At 41.6% G+C, this 14,393-nt stretch overlaps 1 protein-coding gene and 1 long non-coding RNA gene across 2 annotated transcripts; one reads left to right on the top strand and one right to left on the bottom strand.

Annotated features, from left to right (window-relative positions):
* Window positions 1-7,738: 7,738 nt before the first annotated feature.
* Window positions 7,739-13,131, bottom strand: LOC309586996. Its single transcript, XR_014227485.1, has 5 exons — window positions 11,533-13,131; window positions 9,330-9,439; window positions 9,089-9,196; window positions 8,599-8,652; window positions 7,739-7,819 (listed from the first exon to the last, which is right to left on the bottom strand). It is a non-coding gene; the product is annotated as an uncharacterized lncRNA (long non-coding RNA).
* PP2D1 (protein phosphatase 2C like domain containing 1) lies at window positions 7,819-14,382 on the top strand. Its single transcript, XM_082304810.1, has 2 exons — window positions 7,819-9,579; window positions 13,117-14,382. Exons 1-2 carry the CDS (start codon window positions 8,562-8,564, stop codon window positions 14,367-14,369), a joined length of 2,271 nt encoding a protein of 756 aa, XP_082160936.1. The 5' UTR covers window positions 7,819-8,561; the 3' UTR covers window positions 14,370-14,382.
* The last annotated feature ends 11 nt before the right edge of the window (window positions 14,383-14,393 follow it).

Below are 14,393 nucleotides of genomic sequence, written 5' to 3' on the forward strand. Positions count from 1 at the left end.
GGCTGGAAACATGGGACTATAACATGGGCTATGTTGACTTGTGGTGGCTTCAGTGAATATAAGTTGGCCCTGACAGGTTGCACTACATTAGGAAAACAGAAAAAAAATTATGCTTTGAGATGTAAGTGTATACATGCCATTCTTGGTTTCATATATCCAAGCTGGCTTTTTCTGTTGCCTGAATTCACAAGCAAGTACATATTAATTTTCTAATTGTAATGCATGTGTAACTCCATTTGGGCACAACAGAATCACTCTGGTGCTTATTTTTCATCATTAAACATGCACTATGAAGATATTAAATTAGATTCAAACTCAAAGCATTCTCTGAAAAACCCTCGCTACATTTTTCAGTTTCTGTCCTTCGGGGCATGTCAGTGGGTTTGCACAAGTCAAGCTGACTCTGAAGTCAGAGTTTAGCAAGCGCTGGTGGGAGCAAAGCAAGCCTAGCTGCCTACTGCCTGCCTCTGGCCTGCGCCGCTTAGCTCGAAAACTCAGGTGAGTAGCCCCATGACTTCAGGAAGACTACTCATCTGCATCAAATTAAGCAAGCCAGGAGCTGGATGAGACACTACGGCCAGCTCCTGTGATTCTCAGGTCTCTCTCAGGCTGCTGATAGCCCTGAGGAGATGCCTGCTCAGAGCTGGTGCTCCCAGGAGACGTGCATCTCACCTTTGTTGCTCTCGCCCGAATTCACTGTGAACACCCGACAGGCTTAAATGCAAGAGCGTGTGCGTTATTCCAGCAAAGGAGGCTGTTGCATTCTTGATGCCGAGTCACAAAAGAGGAAATTAAAATGCAGTTTAGGGTGTGCCTGACGCCTGGTTATTAACTAGTTGTCATTTGGGGCTTTTGAGGCCTCAGTAACATAAATTAAAGAATGACTCAACTAATAGCAGCCTAATGCTGAATGCTCCCTCTCTGAGAGGGACCTCCCAGCCCGCTGCCAAGCTCTGGGAGCCCACCCATACCCCTCATCCCCGTCTCCCAGCCTAGTCGGAGCCAGTGTCCCCAACCCAGTCCTCTCTCCCTCTCCTTTTGTTCAAGATAGGACTTTCTTCCTGCTCTCCCACCTGTTTTTATTCTTGCCATTCAATGCAAATGTGAAAAGCGGAGCTCTTGCCCCTCCGGGGAATTTCTCTGAGTATAAAATCCTATTGTGTCCTTTCATTAGCACATTCCTTGTGGGGTGAAGCAGCCTCCCTCTTGGCCACCACGCATTCAGGACTGCTATCAATATTTTATGAGTCACTGGAAGTATTAACAGTACAAAAGTTTTGTTCATTATGCTGTCCCTAGCATCTTGTCAGCTTCCCATGGTGCTTACATGTGACTTTAATAATGCAGATAGCAGACCTTTGCACTAGGCCTTTGTCTGTTATAGGGAACCTCACCCCCCAATTACCCAGTCTTTAAAGGAAAAAAAAATGCAAAAAAAATTTTGAGAAAACGTCATTGCAACACTCACGGCTGTTTTAGTAACACAAACTGCTTGTTAGTGATGGAGCACTTAGCAGTTTTTATTCACTTCTGACCCAGAGGATGCTGCTCTTGACTGCAGTCAGAGTTTTGATTTAACAAAAAACAAGTGAGAAAACTAAAGGCTGGGCTCATGCACTGCAGGACATTTACTGCCTTTGCCAGTACAATGTGAAGTGTGTGTGCCAAGTTCAGAAGCTGCTTGTTATTTAGCCATCTGCAGTCACTACATAGGCTAACACTGTGTTATTTCATGGTAGTGAGAGTTCTAGATTGCTTCATGCAAACGTGGGACGTACCATCTATTTTTCCCTTACCTTTTCTTTCTTCTGCCTCCCCACATTTTTTTTTTTGTTTTTTTATTCCTTTCTCTAACATCTTTTTCTCTTCTTCCTGCAACTTAATATGTGCCAGAGATCCCCGCAATTCTCTGGGACCTCACTCAGCGTACTTTGCCTGTGCTTTGACAGCTTTGCCCACCCTTGTGTAGGGCAGATCCATCGGTGCTGGCAGCCTTACAGCCCCCTGGGCGACTGGCACAGGCTCAGCTGGCAGGAGGGAAGTGGCCTCCTTTCTGCTAGCTGCACCTGAGTAGCTGCCAAGCAGCACCCTTAATATGACACTGATTTAGGTAATAAAAATCCACATTAAAAAAATCCCTTTTATTTCTGTAAGATGAAGTTACACTGGCATAAGCACATCCAACCATGCAAGCCCATGCCTGTGCCTTCCCCACATCTCTGTGGCAGAGCACCTGGAAATCCTAAAAACTAGGGACACAACTGCAAGCACCATGGCTATCTGCTTGACTGAACTGCAGAAACTAAACAGGTTAAAAACCTCTGTTTAGACCAACTGTAATTGTGGTGTGTTTGGCTGGAAAAAGCAGAGGAACCTCAGGAGTACAGCTGTAACCCCAGATGTGGGTTTGCGGGGTGAGGGAGGCAGGGTGCTGCTGGGAGGAGAGTGCGGGAGGCACAGTTACATTATCTTCACCCATCTTCCACTTCTGCCGCAGCTTTCTCCTTGTGGATCCCCAAAACCTCACACGTCCACAGTGCCTCCCCTCCCACGCTGAGCCCAGCGGGCTTGCCATCCCTACTTGATGCTTCACAGCTTCTCTGCTGCACGCAGGCACTTGGTGGGTTACGAACTGCCACCTCTGCCCCACCAAGACAGACCCAGTTACTGGGAACAAGTCCAAAATATCTAGAGTGTAGGAAGAGCTATTTTTGCCATTTTTTTTCCTATTCCCATTTCCCAGTTTGATGCTCCCTCCGAGCTGAAGAGCTACACCTCTGCCCAAGTGGACAGTGTCACAAATTATAACTCTCACCTAAGAAGTCCTAATGATGGGGACTGTTTCCACTTTATAGGATGACACAAAACCAGTGGGCCTGGAATCTCAAGATTCCAGTTTTGGATAACACCTAAGAAGATAAATAAGGAGACTAATTATCTTAATTTATTCCATAATTATTTTAATTATTAATAACTTCCTTCTTTCTTGCCTATTATCAGGTCTAGAGGTGGGAGGGTTCCCAAGTCCCGAAGGCAGGCTCTGCCCCCAGCATGCTCCTGTGACTCACCACGTTCATCTTCATCTCTTCCCACACCTTTCATAACAAGACTTCCTTGAAGCTGCATCATTGCTTCTGGGGAATACAGTAAGTAGGCTACTACGCACATCTAAGTTCACTCGCTTGGGAGAAGATGCCTTCTTCCTTCTGCATCAGTCCCTCTGCAGATGGTTTTGGAGAATGAGGGCCGGCTCTGCTAAAACTGGTGGAAGGTGTAGGGCATGACTGCTGGGTTAGCAAATGAGTTTGTCTTTTCAGGTGGAGAGTTTTTCAGCGGTCTTATATGCATTTAATACAGGCTACCCAAGGTTTTTCACATATTAGCTCTTTGCTGCTTTGGCCAAAGGTGACCATGTAAAACTGGGACCTGGTAAGGCAGCCCCTGCACAGGTGACAGTGCTTGCCTGTACCCTGGCTTAGGCTGTGCCACAGGGCATGCACCGCACAGCACTGTCAAGCTGCACCATGGCAAATGCTACAGCCCCACTGGTCACCCATGGTGGCTCCTCGGCAGGGGCCAGTCCCAGCAATGCCGAGAGTCCCCACACAGTTTCTGTAGGTGGGTATGATGCATTTGCTAACGATTTTTCAGGGGAGGTGCCACTGCCAAACTGTGTGACAGGTGGAGGGAAAGGAAATCAGTCAGGAGGAGAGGAGCAGGGCTGAATGCATGGAGGCAAGAAGAGCATCACAGGCACATGGGGAAGGGGGGACTGAGAGGGAAGTGCTGGCTGAGGCATAAGCAGTGGAAAGGTATGGCATGAAGTAAAGCAGGGAAGAAGGAAAAGACAGGCAAGGAAGCCAGTGCTCATTCAGCAAGAATTTGCAGCAGTGAGGCTTGTTTATACATTTTAGCAGATAATATTGTGATGAGAAGCTCAGGGAGACTGTACCCTCCATTTTACATCACACAGCCCTTCTCTGCCTCCTCCTGTTGCCCACAGGCAGGCAGGCAGGCATCTTCCCAGTGCTGGTTTCAGCATCAGTAATAGTCACTGTTTTCCAAGACCAAAAGTATGTAGCAAATAATAATAATAATAATAATAATAATAATGAAAAACCCAATCTCATGGGGGAAGGAGTTCAGGACTAGAGATTGTGCAAGTTAAGTGCTGACTGTGACAAAGGTAAGTGAGGAAGAAGCACGCTCTGGGTGGAGACAGGAACGACATGTGTCAGAGGGAGATGACTGCATATGGGACTCTTCAGTTTGGCTACAAGTCAGATCCTGCATCCTCAAAGCTCAATTAGTGACATCTTCACCAATTAAAAAATAAGATTGTAGTGCGAAACTGCAGAAACAGAAAATAACAGAAAATAATCTCACCTTGCTGTATGAACAGCAAGGAACTCCAAGTGCCACAGCTAGAGAGGGCTGCCAGAAATACGAGGTTTACGGAGATGATGGTATCCTCTGCCATACAAGCCCCTGGCCTGCAGTCTCGTGTTCTGCCCCTCTTACAGACAGGGCAGCGTATGGCAGAGAGGCAAAGCAGCCTCCCTTTCTTAGTAGCAAGACTAAGCACTGACCAAGAGGCTCTTTTCTGTGACACAAGCAGTAAATAGGACTTTTTCCCTTGAAAACACATACAATCTCAAACTGTGGTTCCCCCCCATTCTACATCTTCTAGTTTTTTCATCTGCTCTATTTTCAGCTCAGAACATTACAGAGTGCTGGGTTTTGGCTCCCTAAATAGGCACAGGGAAACTGCAGTGAGCTAGAAAGCAGAGTTTTATCTTTTGCTCTCTGAGGCCGAGTGCGCTTTTGCTTCATGTATTGTGCTGTCAGTATCTCACCATTATCCTTTAACATGACAGCAAAAAAACTTGTGAGTCTACATCTGTTCCTGATGAGGAAAATGCAAGGAGAGAAGGAAATACAGACTAATCTTTTTACTTCATGAGGAGATCAAAGAAAATATTGCCTTTTTTATTTCATTTTTACAAGGTTTTCAGCTATTAACATAAGCTGTGTATGCATACTATAAAAAATTAACATCAGGCCTGCCCTTCTAATAATTATGAGCAAAATGATTGGAACTGAAGAGTTGCAGTGTATCTTGTTGTTCTGCATAAATTATTATGCATATTATCCTGGTTATTTACACATTGTAATAAAGTGGGACTGTTTTGATGCTCTGAAATTGTGATTTGTTAGCACTTACACCCACTTACTGAGATATAAACATCTATAAAGTATGTTTGTTAAGAATTAAGTTTACTGAGCTCAAACTAACGTTTTAAGTTCTCAACTTCCTGTCTCTAATCCAAGGGGCTTTTATATACGCTAAATGTAAAATGGGTTCATATTTAAAAGGCTGACAAAAAGCAGCTTACCAGATTTTCTGTATATATTAGTCCTAATTTTTCCTCACACCTGAATACATCATCACAATGACAGCAGTGAAGAGGTTTGTGTGATCTCCCAGTCTCACATTCAGACTATGCAGAATAAAGGAAAAGGGATCTGCACAAGCATGTCTCTTGCTGCTGTTTCAATCACATACCTCCTTAACTTGACCCACTAAAGTGGTGCAGCATTTCTAAAGGTGGCTGATGCTCACCTCTTATGGAGAGATGGACTTTCTCATAAACTGGTCCTACAGCAGATTGAGAGCTGTAGCCCCCTGTAAGCTCACCTCTGCAAGGACAAGGTATACTACAGTGCCAAAAGGGTTTTTTAAGTGGCTCTGCTAATACTTTAGTCAGTATCACTTTCTACAGAAGACATTTTCTTTTAAAAAATTTATAATTGATCTACCTCAGCTGATCAGAGGCACTTGATTCTTTAAGACGTATTAAGATTAATTGGAGCTGGAGGAGGTTGGGGCTTTGTCTTTTAATGCTCCTGTAATTCTCAAACAGTTGAAGGAATTTTGTCAAACAACTGTCACCACAGGAGAAAAGCGCATGCCTTGAAAAACAAATAATGGAAATGCTTGTAACCTAGAGGTGACGAACAGAAATAGTGAGAGAGAAGAAAATGTACTTCCCAGCCGAAATCCTGGAAGAGACAAGTTGCAAAATAGTTACTTTAAGGTGTGGCTGTATCAAGTTTAAGGGGAGAGCCCCAGAAAACGGACGAGGTTGAAGCAGGAGGAAACTACCACAGGCTACTCTTCTAATGTGGCTGTAGGATATTACCACTGCTAAGCCACTGCTGTTTGCCCTGGTGGTAGATTAACAGCAGTAACGGTTTGAAACAGAAAGAGAGTACATTTAGGTTAGATATTAGGAAGAAATTCCTTACGGTGAGGATGGTGAGGCACTGGAACAGGTTGCCCAGAGAAGTTGTGGATGCTCCATCCCTGGAAGTGTTGAAGGCCAGGTTGGATGGGGCTTTGAGCAACCTGGTCTAGTGGAAGGTGTCCCTGCCCATGGCAGGGGGATTGGAACCAGGTGATCTTTAAGGTTCCTTCGAACCCAAACCGTTCTATGATTCTAACAAAGGTTAACTGAAAGTCAGAAATCTCAGAAAAGAGAATAAAAATCTATAATAAATGCATTTTTGTCTGATTTCTCATCCATACACACATAAAAACACTAAATAAAATAAACACAATTAACAAATGTAAACACTATGCTTTCATACTTAGTAGAAAGATGATGTGTAGGGTGGCAAGCTGAGCTTCTTGGTTCAGGATTTGTATGTTATCATGGTGTCTGTACACGTATGTTATGTGCTCGTCTAGGGGGAGGTTGTTATTATGCAAACAGCTGTAAGGCTTAGCTGCACATCACTTTATAGGACATAGTAGCCATTCAAACAATTAATCTACTGAGTAAGCAATACTGATATTTAAATGGTTTCTTACTCATTTCAAATTATAGGCAGAATTATTAGTGCTGCTACCAATAGGGTTGCCTCATGTTTTCAATAACTTAAAACTCTCCCAGATATTAATTGTTCATACTGAAATTTTCCAAGCCTGAAGCAGAACATTTGAAAAAGTTCCAGGTAATATGGTTTAGAGAATATGATTTGAAAAATATATTGGTTTGCATGCATTAAACCAAAATTCTAATAACGGTTTTGTATAGAAATCTCTAAGATTGTCAGGTTTTAAACTAGGGCCTGGAAATTTGGGTGAGACGGTGTCAGTGGTGCACCTTTTGTCATTTTTGTAAATTTACCCAAATCAGAGCAAGTTACAGTATTTAAAAAGAAGCACCAGTTTGCCAGCGCTGAGTGGGGACATGCCAGGTGCTGAATTCAGGCAGTCCCCTCTGCGCCGGCCAGCCTCTATCAGGGAGTGCCTCACTAGGACTTACTCTAGAGCTCTGATTCTCGGTATTGTAGCACCAGGTGCCAGACCTAAGAACAGTGAGACAGCATCGAGGAAGGAGACTGAAGAGAGACAGACTGAGCTGGCGAGGCAGGGGAGACTGGATCAAGGAGCTGAAGTGGGAGAAAGGAGGTGCATGGGGACAGGAGGAAGGTATTAACTTTGGCTGGAGAATGGGCAGAGAGGCTTGTGCTGACTAGACCCTATGATGTCCTTGCAGTACCTGGCCTTGATGCCACATTTTCAGCCTCCTCGTTCTTCCGCGAGTTCTGTTGCAAAGTGCATCTCTCTCCTTCCATCCTGATGGCTGGAGAATACAGAGGGCACGTGCTGCTGCTCGCAGGTCTCGCGGCTCAAGAAGCAGGGGTGTTTCCCACACATCTAAAAGCTCAAACAGTGCTTGGCCCGTTTGATACTACTTTTGTTCCTCATTATGCTTTCTTGATTTAGAAACTGACACATTCAAAATCCATCCTACATTAAAGAAACATGAACATCGCAAAATTTAGCTTTTGTAAGCAAGAAAAACAATAGAATATTGTCCACATAACTGCAATTTTTCTTCTGTGTGACTAAATACAATGGTATAAATTTTTTTTTTTTTTTCCAGTTGACTCCTAAGTCCTCACAACTAAAACTGATGGCAATGAGAATGAAATTTGATTAAAGAGATACACCAATGCCTCTGGCCCTGTTTCATATTTCCCATGCAAGATTCGTAGTTTGTTTTTTTTTTTATCTTAAACCTGAATATGGGTTTTTTTTTTTATTTTCAAGTAGGAATTACACTCCACTACCATGTCGGGAAAATGATGAATAGATACAGAAAAGCTGACGAGGAACTACATCACATGTACAGTTCTAGCAGTGTGAAGGCACAGGGCTATGCACTGAATCACAAGAAGGAAACAACTGACTGAAACCTCACTAGGTACCAGAATAATCTAAATTATGTCATGAGCTCTGCATTTCCAAACTTTTCACTTCTTGAATTTGCTGTATTACTGATTTTTAACATAGTTGTTACTTAAAATTTTTATATAATCTCACATGCATTTCCCAGTTTCTTAACCACATATGCATTAGTACGCAATGATGCAATTCAGAGTTTATAAGAGAGTGAGAACAAGGCTTAGGTAAATGTAGCATTAACTAATATTAGAATATTGAATTATGAAAATGCAAAAACTCTTAACATGTTCAACTCCTTTACAGAATGACACGGGAGGAAAAATCTCAAGACAAAAACCCACCTGATTTTCAACTTTCCAGAGTTGAGGAAGATCACCTGGAGGTCACAATTGCACCTGAGAATGATGATTCCAAGCACATTTCAATTTTTTGCTCTGTGTGTCAACAAAAAATATATCCATACCACCTTCTTTATCATAAAAAAACCCACAAAGCCCTAACTTTACTGGGCTTTGATAGCCCACAAACAAAGACTGACAACAAAACACTTTTGGCTCAGAGACAGAAACTAATTTCAAAATTGACCAAGATTCCTAAATATTCTGAGACACATAGGCAGAAGATTGATTATTCATTTGAATTCCTTACGGATAATCACACTCCTACATCATATTGTGATCTTGCTAATATTAACAACCCTAGTACTTTTAAGAAGGTAAATAATTCTTTAATAAAAGCATTATCAATTTGCCAAGATAAAAATTCCACATGGCAGGGAGACATGGAAGACAGATTTATTGTGCTCGACAACTATGGAAATAGGTCAGATACATGTTTTCTGGGGTTAGTTGATGGCTCTCATGGTGCGACAGCTGCAGAAACAGTTGCAGCAGAGCTTCCACTTTTATTTCTTGACCAGCTTGCTCAAATGGATTCCTCCTACAAAAAGAGTAAGGATGAACAGCAAATTCTAGATTCTTTTGCCACAGTAATCAATGCAGATTACAGGGAAAAAGAGAAGATTTTCTCTGATAAACCAGGCAATGACAAGACCAACAAGACCAATACTTACGAATGGATTCACAAAGCGTATGCCAAGTCCTTTTGGAGAATGGATAGACTTTTACGACTGGGAAGGAACGAGGTTTCCAAAGTTCGCTGGAGTGGCTGTTCAGCAGTTACCTGTTTGGTGGAAAGAATCCCCAGTGAAGAGACAGATGGCACTGAGGAAGAAGACAGAAAACATTCTGGAAACAACACGCATAGTCCCTTAGCCAGGGCAGCCAAAGGTGTTGCTGGGTTACTGCACATTGCTAATATAGGTATGTACATTCCACACCAGGATTTTTTTTTCCCCTCCGTACAGTAAAAAGAGAAAAAATAAGCTCATCTAGAGATTTGTTGGCAGTAGATATCTGGAGATAAAAAGCAGCAATTGCTTTAACTTGACAACGTGAAGGAGACATGACAAATTCCCTTGCAACCGATACTGGTATCAGACAATAAGTATTAAACTTATTAGATAAGTAGCTTCAATATGGTATTTGAGTTAAAGCAGTAGTCAATTAACTAATGTGAAAGACATAGTTAGGAAGCATTCCATAATACACAAGTGACCTCCGTAAGAGTAGTAAGGACTTTGGTTTTGCCTTTTTTTTTTTTAATTAAGAGGAACTTTAAGGTGTCATCATTTAAGGGCAGGCAATCACAGGTCTTCTGATTTTAGGTCTGATAAATCCCTTGTGTCGATGAAACATGCTTAAGATATTCTTTTTATTCATTTGTTTCATTGAGACTAAGTGCCACCACATTTTGCTACCAGCAAACTGAAAACACGAGCTGTAAGGATCATCTGAATTATTAATTTCTTAAATAGGAATTGGCTGTCACTTACTGTTGTTATGGAAGATCTATTCAGACCTGTTTCCTTATGAAGCAGGACCCTGCTTTGCCTTTCTATAGTGTAGAAAATCAGTTATTAATTACAATCAGAAACACTGATACATTCCTAATACTTCTCCACCCTGTCCTGCTGCAGGAAACACTAGACAAAGCTCTTGCAGTTCTTAGCAACTCATTATATATTCCCACTCGGTAATTTTTGTTACCAGTTAAGTTCTCTTGTGTACATAAGATGGCTATAATACTACAAGCAAGATTCTTCCTTTTCCATAGAGAAGTACACAAGCAGAATTGTATAAAAAAAAAAGCTGTTGGGTGAATAGTTTCAAATGGATTTGTGTCTACAGTGTCTCCCAGTCTCTGCTTGAAGCACATGCCCAGCACTATAATACTTTCCTAACACTCTCCCTAGCATTAGTAAGGAGTGCGCTAACACTGCAACTTTCCATCAACAGGGGCACTCTTTCCTCCTCAGCTGAGTGTATTCACAAAACTTGTAAGACTTCATATTTCTTCATATGAAATTTGACTGAAATTAATCAAGACAGTCAAAGATCAGTAGGGAAAGGGAAAACCATTTGAGAGGCTTTGTTTCCTCAGGAGGCAAACCAAACCAAAAACATATTCCACATTTGGAAAAAATTATCCGAGATTTTAAAAAAAAATATTTTTGCTTAACAATAATATGCAATCCTCTGCCAGTCTGAGGAACACTCCAAACCAACTTGAACATGCACTGACAGTGAAATAAGTAACTGTGGTCTATCCCCTCCCTTTCTTCCCTTCTCCCAGTGCTTGTTGCTGCAGCCATACTTTCTCTACCTCCAACAAGCACTTTGGCAGCTACCAGAACGTTACTGTAACTGGTATCAAAATTGGTAGTTTAGCGCTAGCTCAGATATTCTTGCAGGAGATGCAGTCACACCTTTAATGCAATACCAGAGTAACTCACATAAAGGTTGTAATGTCTTCAGAGCTACCAAATGCATTTGTTTTCACCTTATTGGGGAAGAAACCCATTTTTATTACAATGAGCTTAAGAGGTAAGATGAAGGTAAGAAAATTTGGTAGAGAATTCACCCAACCTAAGTTTTCTGGTTCTAGTTACCTGCCTCCATACTTCCCTCCCAGATGAGGTTTTATGCTGGCTGCAATTAAAGATACTGTAAACTCAAGCTCTGCTAATGAGTTAAGGCTTGAAGTTGATCAGAGATACTTTAAGCCTTTTATGATTAAAGTCCACATTTTTGAACCACTGCTAAATACACATTTATTTAATCTAATACACTCCATTTTCCACCAAATGTATCACATCAAAGAAAAAGATTTGCACAACATCAAGCTTCATTTCCCCCCCAGGAATGTGTTCTTACAGAAGCATAGACATGTTCCTTCAGCACCAGGTAAGCCACTGAAGAGGATGGCCAGATATGAGGAGCCGGAGGTGGTGGCATTGGCCAGCTTGGTCTTCTTCATTTAGTCCCACATTGGCAGGTCAGCTACTTTTTGTTGATGCTTTTGCCCTGTCTCTGGTTTGCGGACAAGAGACTTGCATCCAGAAGCGACTAGATTTTACTCTTTCTTGCAGTCAAATTGTTCCACGTGGGTTATATTATGCCCTTTGTTAGGCTTACAGCTGGTGGTCTTACTCCGAGGGTTCCAAGGAAATTTTAGACAATCTTCTAGCTCTCCATGGAAATTGGAGGAAGGAGGAGGGAGCAAGCACAAGGCAATATTCACATAGCATAACCTAAGGCATCTACATTCTATAAACAATAAAAAAGGTGTGTCCTTCAGTTTGATATTCTGAATCACCTTCTAGAGAAATCTGCCTTCACACAGACTACATTTACCTGTCTCCTACACTAGACAATGCCAATACTGCCCATGAAATACAACTACTGTATAAGCAGTGCCTACTTATAAACACTTTTTAGAGATCTGTGCCCTAGTCTAGCCAGATGATATTAAAAATACAATACACGAACACACTGCACCCAGCTTAGTGTCTGGAAAGCTACCATCCCACTCAAGTTCCTTCTGTAAGACATCATTTTTTCCCTTATGCCAACACATGGGAGCAGACCAATAACTTCCTCTAACACAAAAAAACCCAGTCTTCTCCCAGCATAGCCAGAGAGGATCTCAAACAACACATCACTGTTTCAGACCTGCTTTCCTTTACACTCTGCATTCAAGTCTGACAAGACTAGTCACCTGCAGTGTTGCGATTTCTAACACTTTTCATTCTCACCCTGCAGATTTTGAAAGTGTTGAGGGAAAGGTAAAGTACCTATTCCTACTAAAGGAAAGAAGTTAGTCCTTGACTTCTCATGATGACTGTGAGAACTCTTGCTCCCTTGGGTCCCTTAACCAAGGAAGAGATTTAAGGCATCATGTTAGTAAACTGTAAATTCCACACGACGTCCAAATGTTTTTCAGGTACTAGAAATTTTATACTGCTAAAAATAGTCTGAACCTGAAACTTCTCTGAGTTCATTCAGCCGTAATATTTTGAAAGCATATACTCTCCGGGGGGGGGGGGGGGGGGTGCGAAGTATTTGAGAAAAATATGCACTCTTGCTTAAAAACAAGTCAAGGTGCAACATTTCTATCAGACTGCACTTTAAGCTGAATGAAATGTCACTTAAGACTCCTCATAAGAGTTTAGTTGCAGTCAGAAGAATAAGGCTCTGGAATAGTCTTCTGAATAATGGGAGGGAAAAAACACACAGAAAACTTTGCTGTAAAATAGAACCAGATTCATTGATGGACATACTGTTGCCTGTGGCAGTAGATAATTAACTATGACCTCAGGGGTTTTTCTCCCAGTCCTTAGCAGAAGGCTGTTAATCTAACAGCGGTATCTTAAAAAAACAAACAGTATGCTATAACACAAAATATTATCTCTTATTTATCTTATAGTATTATCTCTTATGATATTATTTCAATTTTAGGTAATGCACATGCAGTCTTATGTAAAAATGGAAAGAGTCACTGCCTCTCAAAAGAGCACAGCACTTCTAATGTAAGCGAGAGAGAACGCATACTTCAGAACGGTGGAAACATCAGCACTAATGAACCAGACGGATTAGTAGAGGGGTACCTGAGAACTACAAGGGGTCTTGGACATCATGGAGATCCAGTACTGAAAAGATCTGTTATACCTGTACCTCATACTATATCTGTCCCTATTGATGACACTTGTCAGTTTCTTATTTTAGCTTCTAATGGGCTTTGGGAGGTTTTGGATTACAACGAAGTACTTGGATTAACTCTAACAACATTCACTCATTATTTGAGAATGTATGAATATGTTCAACAAAACAGGCCTTCTCCATGTAAGTGTCAGTATTTGATGCCCCTCACTGAAGACAACTTAAATGACTCAAAGGCTATTAATGATCTGAAAGATGGAATACAGATACTGTATTCCAATAAAGACATTTTTCTCACGGACTCAAAAGGCAACCTGAAACAAAGTAAGCCAAAATGTTCTAGGAGGAACTATTTGCAAAATGAAGATGGAGTTCCTAAGGAAACTGATGACCACAAAAATCAAGCTGATCCAGAACTGTCTCTTTTCAGTAACGATGAAGTAAATTTGCAGAACAGAGAGATAAAACAGTCAAATTCTAGCACACAAGGTAGCTCTGAAGAACTGAAACAGTTTGAGGACGGAAAGGTTTACCTATGTAACAGTTTTCAGCCACAGTCACAGACTGCAGAGCAAGAAGAAACAGACACTGATACTTTCTGTGTGACAGGTACAAGTCGCACCCACAAAGAGCTGCGAGAGAATGTACTGGCAACAGGGTCTAAAGACATGAAACAGTCCCCAAAAGACACAAAAGCATGCCTATCTAATTATGACTCAGGTTCACAACTGGCAAAAAAAATGGACTCCAAGATATTTTGTGACAAACCTGCGAGTTACACTGGTCAAGAACTGCTAAAGACTGTATCACCAGTGAGTTCTAAACCACTACCACCATTTGAAGAGCACACAAAAACATACCTGTCCAATTGCCAATCACAAACTGCAGGAAGAGGCAGGGTCACCTCTGAGACACTCTACAACAACGCAGCAAGCTACATTAGTGAACAACTGGTAAAGATTGCATTAGCTGCAGGTTCAAGAGATAATATTACTGTTTTGATTGTACTTCTAAATGGATGTGATAAGATACCCAATTACCTCAACATTTAAAAATTTATCATAGGATAACTGCAG

The sequence above is a fragment of the Platalea leucorodia genome (assembly GCF_965183815.1).
Source record: "Platalea leucorodia genome assembly, chromosome: 1".
NCBI classification, from domain to species: Eukaryota; Metazoa; Chordata; class Aves; order Pelecaniformes; family Threskiornithidae; genus Platalea; species Platalea leucorodia.

Coding starts and splice junctions, on each gene's coding strand:
- PP2D1 (XM_082304810.1), top strand. CDS start 8,562: ATGACACGGGAGGAAAAATCTCAAGACAAAAACCCACCTGATTTTCAA. Junction 9,580..13,116: donor ACTGCACATTGCTAATATAG/GTATGTACATTC, acceptor TTTCAATTTTAG/GTAATGCACATGCAGTCTTA.